This window comes from Theropithecus gelada, chromosome 18 (assembly GCF_003255815.1).
Source record: "Theropithecus gelada isolate Dixy chromosome 18, Tgel_1.0, whole genome shotgun sequence".
Taxonomy (NCBI): domain Eukaryota; kingdom Metazoa; phylum Chordata; class Mammalia; order Primates; family Cercopithecidae; genus Theropithecus; species Theropithecus gelada.
Window position 1 is genome coordinate 40,718,510 of NC_037686.1, and position 23,088 is coordinate 40,741,597.

Sequence of the window (23,088 nt, forward strand, 5' to 3'; positions counted from 1 at the left end):
GTTTCCTATATGTCCTCTTTCTCTTCATTAAATCCATTTTTTAAACCTACTACATTTGTGAGGAGAGGGCTCAGAGCTCTGGGTCCAGGAACTCAGCAGCCAAAATGTATTTTATAAAGGACTTACGGAGACATGAAGAAGTATGTTTTTCCGTGGGCTGCCTGAGGCCTATGACTCCATACAACATACAAGAAAGAAATGAACATTGACTAGAAGAATGGTGAAAGCATAACAGTGGGTCCAGACCCCTTTGTGAAAAGTATGTTTTCAGAGAGATTGCCATGCAGCAGGGAGGAGTGTGAACAGAAACTCCTCTGAATAACCAAGAGAAAATAACTCCAATTTCAGGAAACAAAACAAAACAAAACAAAAACAAAAACAAACAAACAAACAAAAACAAAGCTGAATACACACACACATACCCCAAACACAGAGGATCTGCAATTTAATATAACTCACATTTTTTCCAAGCCTCCAACTTTTCCCCATCTCCTCACTTCCCACTAGGAGTCATATGCAAATGACTCACTCAGTCATCCATCTGGCTATGGACTTGGCTAATAAGAGAAGCATCACTAGCCCAATGACAGGGTATAGAGATTTCAATCAAAATCCAAGTTGCACCACATCCTCAATAGCATGCCCTTCTGCAGTTATCCCATAATACACTTAGATTTCCTCTGTCTTGTTATACCCACACACACACAAAGAATGTTAAAATATCTGTTTAAAAGGATCCATTTGCTTTGCAGAATAGGAACTTGTTGTTTAAATTCTCCTTCTGTATAGTTTCTGCATAAAGGAAATCATATGATTGCTGAACTCATACTTGAGTTATTCAAGTATGCCAAGTTGTGCTGAAACAAGGGAGAGTGAAACACTTTAAGATGTAGGAAGACACCAGAAACTCTTTCTACGGTTGCTTTGAAGGCATCATGTACACTATCACATTGTGAGTGACTGAGTACCAGCTTTTAGGAATGCAACAAAAAGACATTCATATAGATGCATCAGGTGTTCAAGAATAAGGATTTCAACAGCAGAGCGGTGTGAGGTGATATAATGAGAGGAATCCATCAATTTGCATTTAAAAATCTAAATCTGAACAATGATCTATGCCTCATAATATACTGGGATTTTGGGGGGAATGGGGAGTTAATATTTCATTCCTTGCAATCACTCTGTAGAGCTCAGTCAATAAATATCTGAACTTGTGAGTTGACTGGTATACTGAAATTGATTTGTGTTTTCGCTAGTTCTTTAACGGTAAAATGGTTGAGAAAAGGTATAATGGTTAGAAACACAGGCATAGATGTTTGAAGCCACAAGAGATTTTAGAGATTCTCTATCCAGCCCTCTCATTTTATCAATGAGAAAATAATGTCAACTTTGAAAGGTTCCACAGATTAAAGTGGCTAGAGGAAAAGTGAACATTCACATGTTTTCCTACCCAGCAGGGAGCTGCATGAAGGCAAATTCTGGATCACATTCCTTATTATGTATGATATTGTAAGAGGTACAGAGTAAATGTTGAATAAATAAAACTGAGGCATGTGACTTTTCACAGGTTCAAAGAGTTAGTAAAAGGACCCAAGCAACTTGAATTCTGTCATCCTCTAAGCATTCTTCCTCATGAGAACTTTTAGATTGAAACATAGGGAAGTATTAATATTTGTGCTCCAACATTAGCTCTCTGTGTTCTGTAAATGTATCCTTTATGTTCTAGCCAACTGATTAAGTTGTAGTATGTATTGGAAATATCTAATAAGCGAATCAATAATTGAATAATAATTGAATTTCAAATTAAATTCTTAAGGAAATTATTCTTATAAAAAGTTTCCCTAATAAAATGTAACATTTTAAAGTCCATTTCATAAACCATGATTTTTTTCTGGAAAAGATATTTCTTGTAACAAAATTTTAGTATGAGAAATAACCATTTCATTATGACCCAGTTTTACCTGAAATGTAATATGTATAAGTCAAGCCATTACTACAACAAAAAAAGTAGTGTTCATAGTTAGCTTGTAGAAGAGGAATCTAATCGGTTCTGCTATTATAGCTTTGTAAAACTATTCTACCATACTGGGTTTTCAAGAATGATACAGTAAGAGAATTTGATTTTGTTCTTGGTTCCATTATCTAGATGTTCAAAGTGTAAAGACTTCTCTGCTTAATTATTTTGGAACATGATTTCTGGATCCAATTGGCTTATAGGTGACCAAAACCTTAACAAGTACCTAGATTGTGATCATATGTCTTATCATGACCCCTCAGTTTTATGTGCAGAGATCCTAATCATCTTTCTGCAAAAATGTTAGTTGAACCAAATTATTTCATTTACTATCAATAAAAAATCATTTGTGCTCTATATTTACAAGTATTATATAAAATAAGTTTCTAAAGTGTGATTCTGTTCCATCTTAAAATCCCAAGTAAAATAAATTATGTAAAAAATTCATGAACCGAGCATAGTCGCTCATGCCTGTAACCTCAGCACTTTGTGAGGCCAAGGTGGGAGGATAGCTTGAGGTCAGAACTTTGATACCAGCCTAGGGAACATAATGAGACCGTGTCTTTCAAAACACACTAAAATAAATTAGCCAGTCATGGTGGTTACATGCCTGTAGTACCAGCTATGCAAGAGGCTGAGTCAAGAGGACCACCTGAGCCTAGGAGTTCAAGATTGCTGTAAGGCATGGTTGTGTCACTGCACTCCAACCTGGACAACAAAGCAAGACCTTGTCTCTAAAAAATAAAAATAAATAAAAATACCTTGGAATTCTGTTAGTGTTTAAAAAGAACACATTTATTCAACTATAGCGTTTCTTTTCAAATACAGTTTGCTCCTTGAAATGGTAACAGTCAGGGGTAAATATTAATATATTTTAAAACTTTTCATCTATTTCAAAGAAAAGACAAAATAGCATATTACAGTTTCCTTTGTCTGAATCAACACACTGAGAATGCAAAAAGCGGTGTTTTGATCATCCAGTTTCTTTTCTCTTGAAAACAGCCCAAGAAAAAAAATTTATAATTCAAAATTTCTTAGAAGCTATGAAATAAGATCAGAGAGAGGAAAAGGAAAGAGGCAGTGTGACTTTCCAGTGCCTGGGCATACTATTTTCATTCTGAAAAGCTAATGAACAATTTAAATTTTCTAGCACTGCAATGTTCCAGAGATCAACTACAAGAGGATAGAAGCAGAAGTGTTTGTATTTGCTTGCTGCAAGCAAGCAAATTAGAGAAGTGTACAAACTGTGATATTTGTGTGTGTATATGTACATATGTATATATGTATATGTATATATGTGTATATGTGTATATATACATATAGAGAGAGTCAATTTTTCAATCCAGGAATTCCCTCTTCAGTAAAGTAAATCCATATTCAAATACAGTTAGCATCCAGGGTCATTCAGTAATGCCTTACACATATTTCAGATGAAAACATTCATCTTTTGCTGGAGTACACTCTTAAAGGGTATGAACACACAAACACAAAATAGCTTGTATATCAATTTCTGTATTCTGTCCTGGAGGAAAAATATAAAGTGAGTGAGGATTCTAATAATGATGAATTATTAAACAAGAGACACTACAATATGTTTTCCAAATTTCATTAATTAACAACATACAATAATTGTAAAAATCTACTTGACTTTGACTTGGCAATCTCTTAAGTGGCACATCTATAAAGCAGTGTTGTTGTACATAAAAAATGTCATTTTTAGGGTTATGTTAATTTTCAATTATTTTTCTTTAGCTCATTTTTTCCACTAAGTTTATTTTCTTCTTTCTAATTTTATATTTACTTTAATAGTTCTTACCCAATATATTGCCTAAAATTATAAGAGAATAACACATTCACTTGCTTTGAACGATAAATTCATTTGACTGAGACAAATCCAACTAACATCACAAGATACAGCTTCATCATAGATTTTTTTAAACAAAATATTACAAGGTATTTGCACATGGAATGAAGGAATCACTATCAAGTTAGATTCCTCGCATACGTCATATTACTACTTTCTCATAAGTCAATAAGGAAGATAGTAACGCTTACAATACTTAAACATAGAAACAGGTTTGCTAACGTTGAAAACTTTGCTAAGACCAAATAGGTATGAAAAGACAAAGCTAGAATTAAAACCCAGAGTATGACTTTTTCTAAGACCCATATCATTTCTCTGCTTTCTCCCAGAGCCTAGAAACCACTTAGGCCAATTTATTCGCATGAGAAGTAACTAACTGGAGGTCCAGACATAGTAAAATTCTTTCCCAGGGTGCACGTGGCCAGGAGGTGACACAGCCAAGTCAGGCAAATCTTCATTTGTTATAGTCTACTAGGTGGCCTTGGCTTATTTCCAACCCTGAGCCGCTTGAAATAATGACATGTTTCTAGAAAACTGACTTCTGTCATTAGGCTACTTCAGCAACACTAGCTTAAGTTGAGCTCTTTTGGAAGTCACAGCAACATTTTGGGCCAGGAAAGTACTAATAACTAGGAAGCTACTACATAAATATAACTGTATTGAAGTTCAAGAATGGCCTTCAATGACTACATTTATAAAGGAAGAATGGGGATGATGATGAAATATTCAATTCTAAGTAATGTGTTAGGAAACAGTCTTTCTTTCTCCCAATTCTTTCAATTTCCTCATCTGGCACATTATCATAGCTATATGATAGACTGGTGAATAAAGACAAAGCAGATGTCTTTGTTTCCTTATGGAATAGCCTTTGACCACTAAAACATTTACAAGATCAATGTTTGTTTAATATTTGTAAATCAAAATATTTGTTTAGAAGTAGACAAATATTTCATTTAATTTACTTAAGTCTGATGGAAGAGGATGTGGGATCAATGTCACTTGCTGTGTTATTCCAGAACATGTCTTCACATGGAAGCCACCACCCTGTACTCAAGACGGCAGTTGGGTGCACGAAGGTTATACATGATAGGCAATCATGATAGGCAATGGAATAGTGAACATTTAGCCAACTTACTCTTGAATTGACCACTTCCAGGGAGACGTTCTGAGGCGGGGCACTTGGCACTAAAAGGAATCAAACAAATTGTCACAATTACTGCCAAAATTTTGAAAGAAAAATACCAACTGTCTTGTAAAAAGAGAGTGTGTCTTTTAATATAGTTTATAATGATAATTAGGGAGGTTTACCCAGGTGGTACTTCAAAAATTTTTGGAGAGATGAAAAATAACTGTATTTGTCTATTTTTTTTCTCACTTGGCAAGCCAGTTAACTTACTTACCTAGGGAGCCCCCAAAACTGTTACACAAGAGAACGCAGGCAGTGATACCAAATACCATCATTTAATTACAGCCCTCTTGTGATAACTTTCCCAGAGAAACCAATAAAAACAAACAGATTTCTTAGAGTAGTTTTAAAGGCTTAAGATATTGTGCATTTCAGAATCTGCATAATTTTATGATAAAATATGTCATTCTAATGGTCACCCAGGTTTTTTAATCCCTGTAATACAGTCTTTATTAACTCTTAAAAAGTGAAAAGAAGAAATACTTCTCAGTTCTTTTAGCTGAGTAAAATTAAACCTGTATGTGATAAATGCAAGCAGGTTGCAAATAGCACTTGATGAGTCAATTCTATTAGCAAAGGAGCAGTATATTTTTCTTTGTAGACTTTCTAGGTATTTTAGTTTTCTTGCCTGCATTTTTGTTTAACTACTCCTTTATAGAAGGAAGAACATATACAGCTCTCTTTGAATACTTAAATATCTACTCTACCAAAAAAAAAATGAATATTCTATCATGTGAGTAGTTTTAAAAACCAACCACTTATTGAAGGCTCTTATCTGTCAGGAACTATGCTAGATGTCTGGGATGAATAAGAAATGAAACAAAGCTTTTTGCACCGTAACAGGAATAGAATTAGCATTCAATAAATTGTTAACACATATTAATCTATTAAATGAGTAGTCCCTATCCTTGTTTCTCACAAATGGATGAATTTAATAGAAAAGAAAAGTTCTCAGGCATTTTCAAGAATCTAAGGGCTATTTTTGATATCTTTCCCCTTCTTTTACTAGAATTTGAAAAAAATCAATGTTTTTCTATAGGGTACTTACATTTGACCATGAATTTATTTATGCCCTGCTCTGAATTTATCTTCTAAATAGTAATTATCATGAAGACATGATGTGTCACTGATTAATCTTTTATCCTCAAAACTGACATTCAATTAATATTTACTGAATTAATAATTGAACGAACAAATGAGTACTTACTTACATAGTTCCTAGACCTTTCTGGGAATAATGGGAAATGCAATCTTTTTTTTTTTATTTTGATTTTGAACTTCTGATCTTAGTGCCTGATGAAGTTTGCAGCCAATGTAGTTTCTGATAAAATGCTCATTTGCTTGTTTTTCATGAATTAACTCAGCAAGTATTCTTTCAAAAATATTCCACAATTTATAAAATGTTATTATTTAATTTTTTGAGGTTTGTATTCTGATTTTAAAATTAAATACAGAATATAACCCCAACAAGGAAAAAGATATTTATTCATTTTGATGTTATATCACCAGTATCAAGAAGTTTAAGGCACATGGTGCACACTCAGTAAATAGTTGCTGAATAAATATATTAATAGAAAGTTTATGAATTACAATAAAAATGGTTCCATATTCAGGATTTGGTCCTAAGTTTTGTTTTGTTTTGTAAATTTATTTTTTAAGTTAAAGTATAAATTGTATTTGTATTATTTCTTTATTATTCATTCTATTCTAAACATTATAATTATTGACATAAAAATTACAATTTAGTTGTTTAAATTGAAGTATCATTTGAATAATAATATGCTCTATATGATATAATTTCACAAACTTCCAAAAACGTTATCCTTTAAAAGCAAAGTTTGGAAATAATGCCTTAATATTAAGTGATATTGAGTCACTCCTTAAACATAAATGTATATTTCTAGTTTATATTTAATATTGTAATACTGACATGTCATGCTACATGTTTCTAATAATATTACACTCATTTTTTGATCAATTATATAGTATCCAAGCATAATATCAATTACTAACTGAATTTTTGATAGATAATTGAATTTTGGAAGAAAGAGAAGGTAACATTTATCATGTGTTTTGTTGTAGGTACGATTCTAGCTGATATGCAACCCTTAAATGTCACTTTCATTTGAGTTTACAAGTAGCATTTAACTCCTCATTTCTAGAACGCCAAGAAAACTTCAAGAGGATAGATATATATGTGTCCTTCTTTTTGTAGCTACCACAATTTTATAAGCATCAGAGCTGTTTTCTGTATTAAGAATTGAAAGGCAGGCTGGGCATGGTGGCTCATACCTGTAATCCCCACTTTGGGAGCCCAAGGCAGGTGGATCACTTGAGGTCAGGAGTTTGAGACCAGCCTGGCCAATATGGTGAAACCCTATCTCTATTAAAAATACAAAAATTAGCCGGGCGTGTTGGTGCACACATGTAGTCCCAGCTACTCCAGAGGCTGAGGCAGGAGAATCGCTTGAACCTGGGAGGCAGAGGCTTCAGTGAGCCGAGATTGTGCCACTGCACTCTAGCCTGGGCAACAGAGTGAGACTCTATCTCAAAAATAAAAAAAAAAAAAAAAAAAAGAATTGAACAGCAATATAACAAAATTCTTTTAAAAGTTCTTATGTAATAGTATTGAGGTAGTTTTTCTATATTTTTTACAACGCACATTTCTTTTCTAACTTTCCACTGATAGCACACTGACTATTCTTGTCATGTCAGGGAGGAGAGTAGAGATTTTTTTTCTACAGTATTTTTAGTTATCAGTTCCTCCTCCCTCCTTCTCACTATCCATTTCCATATTATTTGGAGATAAATAGATACAATAGATGCTAGGGCTAGGTGAAAGTGAAGAGAATCCATATCGATCTGTTCTTTTCTATATTTGTCTTTACAAGATGCTTCTTGCTTCATGAGGCAGAAGTGAAAGAACACTTTTCCCTTCAAAATGTCAAATAATTCATTATTTATAATAAATAGGTCCATTCAAGCCAATCAGAGGTGGGGCTGGAAACTTTCCTCAATATGGAGAAGGATGCTGGCTGGAAACCCATGGAGATGAGGTATTTTGTAGGACAGATCAAGTTCCCATAATTACAAATTAGTCTCCAAAGGCATAGGCACTTCAATTCCTCCCCTCAACAAATGTATGCTGCCATGTACACACAATTTATAGACCAAAATCATTCGTATTTATTTATTTGAGACAGAGTCTCTCTCTGTTGCCCAGGCTGGAGTGCAGTGGTGTGATTTGGCTCACTGCAACCTCCGCCTCCCGGGTTCAAGTGATTCTCCTGCCTCAGCCTCCCAAGTAGCTGGGATGACAGGTCTGCATCACCATGCCTGGCTAACTTTTTAATTTTTACTGGAGACCGAATTTCACCACGTTGGCCAGACTGCTCTCGAACTTCTGACCTGAATTGATCTACCCGCTTCGGCTTCCCAAAGTTCTGGGATTACAGGAGTGAGCCACCCTGCCTGGCAGTAATTCATATTTAATTATAAGCATTTTCCTTTAAAGGCACTTATCACAGAATAAAAGAAACGTGTTTGCACACTGAATCTTGTTTCTGAATTTACTAGCTTATGTGGTCTGGCTCCGCTGCTTACCACCTTTTGTGAACTCTTTCTGACTTAGTTTTGTTATCTGTAAAGTAAGGAAAATTATAGTAGTATTGTGAGGATGAGAGGTAAAGGCAAAGTACTTAGATGGGGGTCTTGCCTTAGTAAGTATTCAAGAAATATTAATGATAACATTCATAAAAATAATAAGCACATTCTTATGTTGGCTATGAAATCAGGTCCGTCTGTGTTTGGACACAGGACAAGCTGGCATGGAAACTTACAATGGTTCATTCATTCATAAAAGCTCTTAGTGACTTAACTATGCCAACTAGTCCAAGAGACCATATTTTGGAACAAATTGGCAAAATCAGTTAGATGCCCATATGCTCAATAATCTCAATGGTGTGAAAAAAATGGCTCATTGTAAACCAATGGTTTTCTAGGTGGAGGAATTTGAGTGAAAAATAATGTTCTACTCAGAAAACAAAGCAGAGCTAAATTGGAGATGACAGCTCATCTGGATAAAGATCTTTACAAGCCTCCCAGTAGAACAGGGGAAAAAACATAAAATAATGAATTCGGAAGAAATTTATTTACGTTTAACTTTTGCTTTTTTTTAATTTTTCTATGCCTCAATGTATTTTTTATGGTAAGACTCCTGACATGAAAAGAATTATTATGTTCTCCATAATACAGATGCATTTAGACACAGTCATATATTAAATATATTAAATTAGTTCCACAAATGGGAAATCCTAAAGATAAGCCTTTGCATATAAAAATTTGCACAGTTTTGACTGAGCTGTCTAATTAATTCAATAAATATTTACTCTGTTAGGAGGAACACAGAGATAAATATAACAGCCTCCCTCATATTTAGGAGCATGTAATATAAATATAATGAGAAAAAGTGATGTGCACATTGGTACAGATAGTATTTATTAAACACTTAAATGTCATACACTTTGTTAGGTGTTTGCACAGATCAGCCCATTTAATTTTCACAACATCCACCTGTTACAATATACACAAAGTTAAAGAAGAACAGCCCTCCATGGCTGAAGACTGGGAAGCCGGTGACTATTAAATGTGGTTAAATACAACTCAATGTGATATATGACCTCAGCGTGAACAGCTTCAGTACAGAGGAGAAGACATGAGATTGAAGTAGACAGAAAGGAACTGGATAATAAGGAAATGAAAGCCGAGAGCCACAGATTTGTGTTGGACATTAAAAGAGATGAGTTGATTGTAAAAATGAATGCAGATGAGGTCAGGGTGTCCACTTTAAGAGGCTTATAAGTCCTTGCTATCTCCTTGCAGTGCATTTGAGAGAGGGAATTTGGTGTCCTTTGCACAGTCATGTTTATTGGGGTTAGGGTCATGAAATTCTTTTTTTATAGTGACAGACATTTTCTAAGTCCTAAACATTGTAACACTTCCAGAAGATAATTCTTGGACCAATGAATAATAATCTATCTTTCTCACTTATGACATTTAAAACCAAACTGGAGAATAAGGCCACAGTATTACAGTTCAGAGTGTGAATGAAATCTACATAAATTATGTAAAATATTCACTTTCATTTGTTTTTCTTTTATTTTTATAATTATAAGTTGTGAAGTAATTTATTCTACCATAAATATTCTGTTCTGTCTTCAATAACAGAATTGGATGGATGGGCATAAGCATTACATTAAAAATGATACCAAAGTGGTATTACATATAAAATACATTTTAAAGTTGAACTTGCAAATGAGCATTATTCCTGTGTTCTCTTTGTACTGTCCTTAATAATATGCATGCCCTTCCTCATTTCACTGATATTGTGTGAAATATACACCGAGGTACTTTCCCAGATTAAACAATGATAGATCTGTCAAGAAATCACAAGCTAAAGCCATTTTTTAATTAAAAAGATAAATAATTTATAGAATTAAATGCACCAAATGGAAACTGTTGCTGAAAAGAGCTAGCTTGTGGTCTTTTTTAATATTCATGAGGGCCTGTCTCTACATTTCTGCATCTGCCTGAGTTTTCATGGCCCCACATCATATACTTTGATGTATTTTTATTTTTACTTTTTATCAAATTTCCCAACCTTTCATGATCATCTAGCAGTTAGGTTTCTAGTTTCCCCCAGCCATTACTTTGTCAACTTTATTCTCTTTATTAATATTTATTCCTCTGTTTTATGACATTAAAAAACAGGTCTAGCCTGGGCAACAAAATGAGACTCTGCCTCTACAAAAAATAAAAATATTAGCTGGGCACTGTGACCTATGCCTGTAGTTCCAGCTACTCGGGAGGCTTCAGCAGGAAAATCCCTTGAGGTTGGGTGCAGTGGCTCACGCTTGTAATCCCAGAACTTTGTGAGGCCAAGGTGCGTGGATCACTTGAGGTTAGGAGTTCAAGACCAGCCTGCTCAGCATGGTGAAACTCTATCTCTACTAAAAATACAAAAACTAGCCGGGGGTGGTGACAGGCACCTGTAATTCCAGGTACTCAGGAGACTGGAGGCAGGGGAATCACTTAAACCCGAGAGGTAGAGGTTGCAGTGAGCTGAGATTGCACCACTGCATTCCAATCTGGGTGACAGAGTGAGACTTCATTTCCAAAAAAAGGAAAAGAAAAGAAAAGCCCCTGAGCCCAGGAATAAAGGTGGTAGTGAGGCACAATTGTATCACCGCACTTCTTGTCTCAAATGTGTGTGTCTATTCTTCCATTTAGCAGGCAACACACACATTTTTCATTATCAATTTTAATACTTTAAATTTTAATATCAGTTTATTTGGTCTAAGTCCTTAAGATATATTTTCTAATTAAGAGGTAAATATAGGGGGATTGTCTATCATTTACACCTTTAATCACCTGCACACTTTTAGATGGAATACATACAACATGCCAATCAAAGTTATCCACACATGCACAAATGTGTTTGTATTAGAACATGTAAAGAAATTTAAAAATACACAAAAATAATTTTAGGTCTTAGTCAATAGTCACATTTTGAGGATTACCTATTAGTATATAGTGACTCAAGAGTATATGTATATCTATATGTATATACATGTATATTTATTTAATTTGGAGAAAGGGTCTCACTCTGTTGCCCAGGCTGGAGTGCAGTAGAATGATCACGGCTTACTGCAGTCTTGAACTCCCAGGCTTAAGTGATCCTCCAGCCTGAGCCTCCCAAGTAGCTGGGATCACAGGTGCATACCACCATATCCAGTTCATTAAAAAAATAACAACCACAAAAAAACATTTACAGAGATAGGGTCTCACTATGTTGCTCAGGTGGGTCTCAAACTCCTAGGCTCAACTCTTTCCCCTGCCTCAGTCTCTGTGTGAGCTACCACACCCAGCTGGGAGTATATATCCTGAGAGAAGGTTTATATTTAACTGTAATAGTCCATAAAATTTTAGTCAGAAAGCCTTGAAAATGGAATCTATGATATATATGCAATATTACGTCATTATTTTAGCAAATATGTAAAAGGAGTTTCACTGTTTTTAACTTACCGTCAGAAAGTGTAACCACTGTTATATCATCAGTAGATACTCCTGGACCGTAGCGATTATAAGCTAAGAATCGAAGACTATATTCGGTGAATTTTTTCAGGCCTTCCAGTTTGTAAGATAGTCCATCAACCTCTATATTCTGGAGACATAAAACACCAAAACTGTTATCAAGGAAGCACATTAAAGTAGAAATGGCACTCATTCTGTGCAATCAGTGAATTGGACATTAGACTCTTACAAACTACACTCCAGACTTCTAATGAGCTATAAAACCTACCTTGTGACACAGACTCCCCCACTAAAAACCAACTACTTTGTAGACTCCTTGTTAAAACAGCACATGCTATTTTTACAGTCATTAAGTTCCAATTTGTTTAACACTACTCAATATACTGAACGGTTTGGGTTATTCTACCCACACCTAAACACTCCCAGGCAGAGGGCAGTTTATAACGCCATGGGAACAGAGATTTTCTCCTGTACCCGAAATGGAATAATTCACCAAGAAATAACAGACTTTGTACTTCTATTGCTGAAATATTCCAACAGCACTTGAAACTGTCAGACACTTTGCCACAATTTTTATCTCCCAAAATGCTGTTAGATTGGTTGAAATTATTTGAGCATCTCATGGCTGCAGTGAGTGAGCTACTGGAGGTGAAGGTCACTGAGGAATCAGATCTCCACACTCACATCTATCTTGGATGATTCTGGTTTTGAATTTATTTAAATTGATTGGCAAAATGCATTGAAGAGCTAAAATATATAGAAAGGCAGATAAAACAGAAAGCTGAAAAAACAAGAGCTAAAAATAGCTTGAAGAGAGCAAGAAAAAAAAATACAACCCATGATTACATAGGAGGAGCTCTTGTAATGCTTATTGTATAATATAATTTGGGACTGGGCTTGAGCTATTTTTGAATATAAAATATTTCTTATTTTTAAATAAAAATTCTGGTCATGCAGTTTATGTGGGAGTAGGAAGGCCATTCTATGCTTGACAAGCTTCACAACAAATAATAAGAACTCCCATATCCTGAGGCCAATTTTTGATTTAACTATTGAATATATACTTGTCTGTATATATTTTCCTACATGAAGTTGAGAATCTGAAAGTAAATACCTCAATAGCTATACATACATGTATACATATACATGTATTATAATACCTATATAATATGTATTATATATTATATATTATTATATATNACAGAGTAAAAAGAATCACCTCCTACATATTGAGTGTTTCTTCCACTTAAATATATTTTATATTTTTGTCCCTACTAGATTTTATAATATTTGATGAAGTTTTAATTGAGTATCATAAATACTTCTCATTTAGGATTACGTGAATGCTGAAGTACACAACACTACCTTTAGTTCCATTTTACAGGTCATTATTCAGCTGTGTGCTGAATCTTTACTGAGCACTGTGAAAAATACTAATGTTCCTTAGCAAAGTCTTTGCCTCAAAGATCTACAGTCTTTCTTGCTCTCTATGGACGCGGCTTCTTCATCACTTAAATGAAGTAGAGAGCCAGATCAGAGTTTCCCAACTGTTTTATAACACACAAACCACTTTTCACAGCATTATTAGGTCAATTCTCTCTATATATAATAATATATAATATATAATACATATTATATAGGTATTATAATACATGTATATGTATACAGATATAGTGCATATATAATATATAATTACATATACATAGATATATGCATTATATACATACATATTATATATACACATATGTATTATATATGCATTATATAGACACATATGCATTATATATGTACATATATACGTATTATATACATATTTTATATATTTCTATATGTATTATACAATATATATTTATGTATTATATATGCATATGTATATATGTATTATATGTATACATATATGTACTATATATTATATATGTATTATACATGTATAATATATGTATTATATAGGTATACATGTATGCATATAATACAAATATGGATATACATGTATAATATATGTATTATATACATGCATACATGTATAATGCATGTATTATATACATGCATACATGCATAATATATGTATTGTATATGTATATACACGTATAATGTATTACATGGGTATACATGTATTATATGTATTATATAGTTATGCATATATTATATATTATATAGGTACACATATATAGGTGTACATATATATTATATAGAGGTACATATATACGTATATATGAAACTCAGAAATTCTATTTTTAACATACGTGTGTGCATGTATCACAAAATAGAATTTTTCGGTTTCATGGGTCTCCCTAAAGACCTATTTACTTTTGGTTTACTTGAACAACTAAGTTGCTTCTTTTCAGGTGTCTATGCTAACCATTGGGTAGGAGCAAAATCTGAGGAGGCGGAGACTAGGCTTCTCAGAGTAAGTTCTTCTGAAAACAATAAAAAATGACAGGTCACTTCCTGATGATGGAAAGGAGTTAGATATAATATAAACGTATTAGAACGAAGAAAGCAATTTGGCGAACGCCGTTGACTATGAGGGCAATCACCCCTTAGTCTAAGGAATAAAAATGCAAATGCCTTCCATGACCAGGTGAGTTAATACAAATCTGGTTGCCCACAGAGGCCAGGTCACTGCATACTCAAACAAAAAATTGGCATCCTTTCTATTGACTTCACTTTATTGCCCATTTATCTCTTATCACCAGAATTTAATTAAATTGTGTAAAGTTTCCAATAGCAAGTGCTTTAAAACTAATCAGCTTTTCAACGAACATGCTAAACACTGGGCTGTATCAAGAGCTTGTGGGTCTTTTCCCATTTCTGCAGCCCTAGAGCTATCCAATGGATGGAAACATCCAACAGATGGAAGCAGTGTGGTCCATTCCTTCACCTACCTGTTCTTTTCCCGTGGACACCTCAGTGCAGAACAATCTGTAACCTTGGACTGGACCATTTGCATAGGCAGGGGGTTCCCAGGTAATAAGAATTGAGGTAGGTGAGGTAGATACAGCTTGCAGGTTTTCTACTGGCCCTGGAACTTGCACTGTATACAAATAAATAAATAAAGTGATTAGGATGAGTGGGTTTTCTTTCTCAAAACAAAGAAAACTACATTTTTACAGATCAATAAAATTCTAGGAGTATGTATTTTAGAATAATATGGAATAAGAATATAAAAATATAAACTCTGGAAACTTTGGAATCACTTCGTTTTAAAATTCATAAGAAAGTTTACATTAACCAAAATTGCCTATTTTGTTTTACATTTAAAGAAACTGGTAAAGGAATATAAGTGACTAAGATAATGGCAGAAAAGAGTGGGATTCTGAATCAAAATTCTTAGTCTGAAAAATTTGCCACTATGTCTTTGCCTGCATATGGCTAATAACTGCAGAAGGAAAAGAGAAAGTACATTTGGAGTACTTGTACATTTTGGTTCTACTTATAATTAAAATAGGTCGTGCAGCTATGGATAATTTACCACATTGTCTTTACTTAAGTCAGAGTTTTAAAATCTTGCCTGATTCTGGGTTCATTAAATTAATTTTAGCATTTCATTTTCAATTCCACCTTTTAGAATTACATTTAACTTGCCTGCTAACGAATAGCACAGGGCCACAATTTTTTTTTCTTTTTTTTTCTTTTTTTTTTTTTTCAGAGACAGAGTCTTGCTCTGTTTCCCAGGCTGGAGTGCTGTGGCATGATCACATGTCACTGCAACCTTGAACTCCTGGAGTCGTCATCCTCCTCTCTCAGCTTCCTGAGTAGACAGGACTACAAGCATGCACCACCATGTTTTTTATTTTTATTTTTTCGTAGAGACCAGGTCTTACTATGTTGCCCAGGACAGTCTTGAACTCCTGGCAAGTGATCCTCCTGCCTTGGCATCATGAAGTGTTGGGATTACAGGTGTGAGGCACCATGCCCAGCCCAGGTACCTTAAGATTGTGAAACTTTTAGATTTTAGAGAAGTAACATGATATCTGTGCAGGGTTTTTGTTTTGTGTTGTTTCGGTTTTTCTCTAATGGGGTCTGTAGTAGCACCCTGTTAATCAAATGTAACTATATATTTGCAGTAAAGCATATGATACTCACATCAAATTGATTACATTGTTCATCAAATGTAACTATATATCTGTAGTAAAGCATATGATATTCATGCCAAATGGGCTTATTAAAGACTATGGGTTAGGTTCAGATGCAGAATGAGTTAAGAAAAAGCTTCCATTTTGATTCTTTGCAAATTTTGTATTTGATCATAATTTTGTATTCCTGCATATGGACCTGTATATGGCTTGTAAATGGTAAATGCAACGGCCACATTGTGGTTACCTAAAATCAATAAATGGCATCATCATTGCGAGTTTAACTACAGTCTTACTTAATAATGTTGTCTGTGTATTTTCCCAAACCTTGGATACCACCTAGCTTTGGACAGATATACATTGTGGGCCTGTAATACAGTTCTGAGAGTTTGAACTTTCATAGCAAAAGTGGCATAGAAAAAACCGACTGGCATGTATCTGATGATATACTTCTTACATCAGTGTGGAACCTAACAGCATATCTCTGCATCATTTTTCAAGATTTGTTCCATGGAACCCAGGTCCCTTATGGTATCACTACTCATACATTCATTTGGAAAAATATCTAAATATTAAAGCACTCCCCTCAACAATTCAGGATCCAGCTTAGGGTCAGGTTTTGTTGCCATGTCTTTTCAGGCTGCTGTGAGTTGGAACAGTACTAAATACATTGACTTTCAGGCAATTGATACTTTTAAAGAAACAAGCCCCCTTTTAAAAATAAAATTTTCATCATTTTGAGTGTGTCCTTTTCTCATGTTAGATTTAGGTTGTGCATTCAGACAAATGAAATGTAAATGATGTGTGTTCTCAGGGCATCACATCCAGAGGCACAAGCTTTCTCTCTGCCCTCATTTATGATGTCAGAGCTGAGTACCTGGTCAAGTAGAGTTTGAAGGTCCCTTACCCCATCCTAGCCCTCTACTCTACCACTTACAACTAATAAGCAACCCGTGGGGAGATAACATTAGGACCATATAAATATGCTTGTTATCAACATTTCCCATAGATTTAGCATCTACTAATGGTTCTTGATGGAGTCAATTTCTAGCATGGTGGTTAAAATATAATGATTTTTTTTCTATTCCAGCACTTTCTCTACATTTGCTTGTTGACGCTTAGAATTAGACTATAAGCAAAAGTCCACATTTTTCTCTTTTTGTGAATCTTTTATTTCAACGGGCACATGGATTCCTTTTTATAATCTATAATTCATCACTGTCCTTAATTATATTGGTATTCAAATTTACCCAGATTTAACTAGGGAAGCTCTTTTTAATAGTGTTTCTCTGTCCCTGTGACATGCCCCATCATTTATTGGAGTACCTCTTTTCTTTTTGGTATAATATGTTCCAGACTTATCTTGATCTTGCCTTGGCTCTAGAAAAAGAATTCCTTCAAGGTTTTCTGGTTCTTTTAGTGGGGAATGGTATAAAGACAAATATTTGAATTCTAGGTGTATAAATTGCTACTTGAGTGCATTTGCTTCTTGGTCTTTTTTAGTGAATAGAGCTAAGAAACATGCATGCATGCATACATATGCACACACATATACTTACACAAACATTTATATGTATATATACACATAATACATATGTTTCATGACTCCAAAGTAATGCATCCCATTAAACTCCATCTCTACTGGATTTTGTCTTGCTCTCCTCATTCCTCTTTGATGTATTCTTTCACAGAAAGAACTCTTAGAGAATTGTATTTTGGCAGATACTTTATTAGTGTCCCCACTTCAATATTCTTCCAGGAAGAAATACTTTTTCTATGAAAAAGCTGTCTGTTCCAAAAAGGAGACTTTAAGAGACAAAGTTGAATAATGAGGAGTCTTAAAGTGTACAGTGTTGCTTTAGTATTGTGTTATAATAAATAAGACATTTTCCTTAATGGGAAAAAAGTGAAACAAAGCAAACCAAAAATGTGTCCATTAATATTGTTCAAGTGGATTGTCACAGTACTGTATTTTAAAGAAAAACATAAATAATTTGTATGCTTGTATTATTACTGATATATTCACAAAGACAATGCACATATTTCAAGAGGGGACATTTCTGATTCTGAACCTATTATTCCTTTACAGAAGGCAGAGAAAGGAGCAAGAGCATTGAGACTGAATGACCTGTTAAGATATATGCTGTATGTGAGAGATCCAGAGTTGTTATGTGGTGCACATAGTGCATAAACATGTGGCCCAGTTGATACGTAAAGTACTCATTGAATGTGTTCCTTCTTTCTCTCTTGTGGCCACATGGAAAAGGTGTTGTTTGTTGCAAACGTGGCTCGATCTGGGAGCAGAGATTTGGATTTAAAAATGACTGAACTACAAGGGCATCACTTCTCCTTTGAGTTGTAACACATTCAAAGCAGATGACAGCCCAGCCCTAGTTTCCTAGACAGAACCACTCCAGGAGGACTGAGAGATGACTGGGTATCTGGGGGAATGGAAAAGGAGGCAGTGTGTGGGAAGTTTCTGCTCATCTCTCCCACTAGAGCCCAATCGGGTGATGAGAAACAATTCAAATGGACTCCAAGTTTCAAGGGGCAAAAGAGAAGAAAATGCACCTCATCTGATCCATCATATACACAGTAGGTGGCAAATTTGCCAAGAAGGAAGGAGTGTGAGGTGTACCCATGTCACTCAGAGTTTTCTGAGGCTCCAAGTGTGGCATGGAAGAGAAGCTGCAAATTAACTGTTCATCCAGAGTGAAACCTATGAGAATCTGGAAGAGCAAGCTGAGAGAGCTGCCTAGCAAGGTAGGGGCTGTGTACGGTCTGGAGTGGGAGGGCGTGTACAGCCTTACCTGACCATGACTCTGAGAATCACTGAGGCTTGGAAACTTATGGGAATCAGATATGACAACCATACAGACACTTCTGTCAGGCATTGTGGGGGAAAACAGATTACAGGGATATCTGCAGCTCAAAGCAGTATCCCCATAAGAACAAACATGAGGTCATACTCCTCTCCTTCTAAGCCTAGCGAGGGCTGCTCAGTGTCCTGGCTCTTTGCCCCAGGAGAATGGTCAGTACACATTCCATTGAGTTGTCCAAATAATTGCAGGACTGTCCTTTCCACAAGGATATGCACAATGTTGCTACACAGAAAGCACTCACTAAACATCAGTCAAATGAATGATTTTATATACAGTTACAAATATTACCATAAATCACAGGCCTAAGACACATTACGTAGTCTAACCCATTTGATTTTGTTGATGCATCACTGTTACTAAAAGGGATCACAAAAGAGTGTTTTCCTCATACATCTGGTATGAACTAAAATTGGTACATGTGCTATGTGTTTGGTGCGCCTGCAAGCCTGTGGGCACCTTCCCCATCTGATAATTCCTTTATATCTATGTAGCTTATTATCAGTGGGGAAACATCAGGCAGTAAGTATCGTACTTTGGACTCAGTTTACACTGGTAGTGCCAATCCCAATACCCTGTGCATCAACTGCACTCTTCTGGATCATTTAGTTTAAGTATTCACAACAACTGGATGCATTTTTATCAATTGCCAGCCAAATGAGAACATTCTATTTGTTGGTGTAAAGTTTCTAATTGCCTTTATTTTTTCCTGAGAAACGACTGCCCTTCGGTGCTAAATTGTTTCCTACTTCAACTTTTTTGTTTTAAAATTTATTTTGTGATCTGATTTTCAAAATATTCTGTTAAAATAAAAATTTCATAATTGTATGATTTGAATAAATATGAATATCAAAATATACATATATTTCATATAAAATATCAGCCCTCTGAAATAGACCAAAGTAGTGCTTACCTGTTAGATACTCTTATTTACTGCATTCCTGGCTAGTGTCAAGGCTCTTTGTTTCACTTAAGCTACTGAATGCTTACTCGTCTTCACAAAAATGCCAAAAATTAAAATTCATTATTTCCCTAATATTTTCCCTTTGATTTATATATATATGTGTGTATATATATGGCCTTATATATATATGAAAAATATATTATTTATGTTAATTATGTAGATACATATAGGTGTGCATGTACATATATATACTTATACATTTATTCAGATCCATATCCATAAAGTATATTTTAGTATAACTTACATACTTTTACATATGTGATGCATTATACGCACATGAGCTGCAAGAGAAAATGAAATAAAGGGAGACTCAAAAATGTTCAACAATGAGGTTGGATGCAGTGGCTTATGCCTGTAATCCCAGCACTTTGGGAGGCTCAGGCAGGAGGATCATTTGAGGCTAGGATTTCGAGACCAGCATGGCCAACAAGATAATACCCCATCTCTACTAAAAATACAAAAATTAGCCAGACGTGGTGGTGGGTGCCTGTAATCCCAGCTACTCAGGAGGCAAAGGCAGGAGAATCCTTTGATCTCTGATCCCTTGAACCCCAAAGATGAAGGTTGTATTGAAGCAAGATTGTGCCACTGCACTCCAGCCTGGGTGACAAAGCTAGACTCCATCTCAAAAAAAAAAAAAAAAAAAGAAAAAGAAAAAGAAAAAAATGTTTAACAATGGGAATTAGATGTGAAATCAATACCGCTAATAGCTTCAGCCTTCCATTTCATTACATTTTAGTATGTCAGTCAAGGAACTTAATGGGCTTAACTGCTCATCGTTCGAAGATGTCTTTAATATTCCTCACTGATTCCCTCAGTTGGACAATAATTTTGTGGCAAACTGCGTCTAATTTCTCCCCATCTCCATTCAAGTTATCTATTTCTTCAAAGAATGGAAAGATTTCAGAATAGATGCATAATCTATGCAAGCAACTCATCAATCAATGTCAGCCTATCCAACTACCTTTTTTAAATTTCAGTGTTTCATTACAGTAGAAATTCATTATAACATCTGTATTTCAGAACAAATTAAGTACAGTACTTACGTTGGAGTAAATGAGATGTATTACATGTCACTATTTGCACTGGGAACAGTAATTTCTGACTATATATATAAATTTATAGTATAACAGAGCACTTTATAATGAGATCTTATTGGATATTAACCCCAATAAGCGATATATAAAAGTTAGCCGAATCTTTAATAAAGCATGATTGATTACATATAATCATATTGAAGACAGGATGTGTGTGTGTGTGTGTGTGTGAGAGAGAGAGAGAGAGATCGCGAGAGCGAGTGAGCGAGCTGCTCAATTTAATGATTTACAATTGATTAATTATAAATGACAGGATGTATGGTTTTTTGTCCCTACTCTACGTATGATAGAAATCTGTCATTAGCATCAAAGAGTCCATGAAGAAGCCCCGGAAATTATCTTGCACATTAAAAATTGTAATATGCATATTTTTTGAGGAGTAGGGTTCTCAGCTTCTATCATTCTGTCTTAGCTTCTACCATTTCTATCCCCCAAATGGTAGCCTCTCAACTATCTCTGGTTTCTTTTGGTTCTGAAAATCAGTGATTCTTTATAATCAAATCATTTGTGGTGATTGTTAATTACTTTATAATGGGAAAACATCATTTCACTTTAAAGAGCAATCTTCAACTTTTAATCAAATGCTACTGTTTCAAAGCTAAAATGTATTTGTGAAATAGACTTCTATTTTATTTTCCCAATCATGGGTATTTCAAAGACATTTGAATTCATCTGCTTTAATTCACCAAATATTTTAGGTTATAGGATGTTAGGGCTCCTGATTATCAACAAGTCACATAGCGTACATGAATCAGTACACTTTTTATCTTTTCTTTCTCTTGCTCTGTTTTCATTCAGATATCTAACCATCTGCCTTCCTGTCTTCCCTTTACTATAAGAAATTTTATATTTACAATAATCAGACTAAAACCTAAATTATGATTTATCAAATATGTTTCTTTAAAAACCTTGGGAGCTTAATTAATCCCTTTCAAAAAAGAATCTGAATACGAGGTTTTCAAAGAAAAAGCTTTAGAAGGATCAAGGCATGCCACTATCTTCATAATACTGAACGAGGCTGATGTCTCCGAGCCATTATACTTATGTTTCTCAGCTGGAAGTCCAAAATGAAGATAAATGTTAGTGTCAGGGAATATGTAGTTGAACATTTGAATATTTAAAGTCTTTTTTAAATGACTGTGTAGTACAATGAGTTCTACTGTTCCTAAATCATCAATTTAACAGCACCGTTTAAAAAAAAAAAAAAAAAAAAAAAAAAAACAACTAAAAGTGGATTTGAAGAAAAACTGTCACGTGTTGTCATTCAAATAATGACCTATAATTCACATAGCCTCAATTCAGGTCAGAATTCTGAGGTTGAGTCTATCCCTTTATTAGTTTGCTAATTTAAAAATGATTCTTGAGCCTATATTTAAAAATGAATAGCAAGGGATCTAAGTAATTATCTGTAGTGATCCAAATGTATTTAGACCACAAAGCTCTCTTCCTTTAAGCAGCAGCTTCCATTGCTGATGATCTCCTCAATGAACGTGTTTCAAATGCAAGCCATTTCTGAAACTACTTACAGTTATTGATAATAAAGTGTAAGCGTTGATTGCCTGTTTGATTTTTTTTTTCTTCTGTAGTTAACAGCTTTAATGATATTTCTATGAAATCTGTTTCTATTCTGTATGGGGAATGCAACATCAAAAAGTCTGCAGGCAATGTAATTATTAACATAATGAAACCTCTTCTTGACTGAACTGTACATAGTTAGGAGATACGACAGTAATTTGGCTTGGAAGAAGCACAAACAATAGGGTAGATTTCTATTACAAAACCACAGGAGTCTGGCAACATTTGGTTGGAGGAAGCAGTTATTACCTGTTCATTTCACCTTTAGTTTTAATATTTTCTATCTGCTAACACACAATATACTAAACTGTGCCATTATATATGTGTATATAAATATATAT

The 23,088-nt window shown here is 34.6% G+C and overlaps 1 protein-coding gene across 1 annotated transcript in view; it reads right to left on the minus strand.

Annotated features, from left to right (window-relative positions):
• Nucleotides 1–23,088, minus strand: part of DCC (DCC netrin 1 receptor) — a 1,221,566-nt gene that overhangs the window by 330,088 nt on the left and 868,390 nt on the right. Inside the window, exons 10-12 of the mRNA XM_025365180.1 lie at nucleotides 15,042–15,190; nucleotides 12,148–12,286; nucleotides 5,014–5,063 (exon numbers count right to left, since the gene is read on the minus strand). Coding sequence (XP_025220965.1) covers nucleotides 5,014–5,063; nucleotides 12,148–12,286; nucleotides 15,042–15,190 — 338 coding nt within the window. The remainder of the gene's footprint in view (nucleotides 1–5,013; nucleotides 5,064–12,147; nucleotides 12,287–15,041; nucleotides 15,191–23,088) is intronic.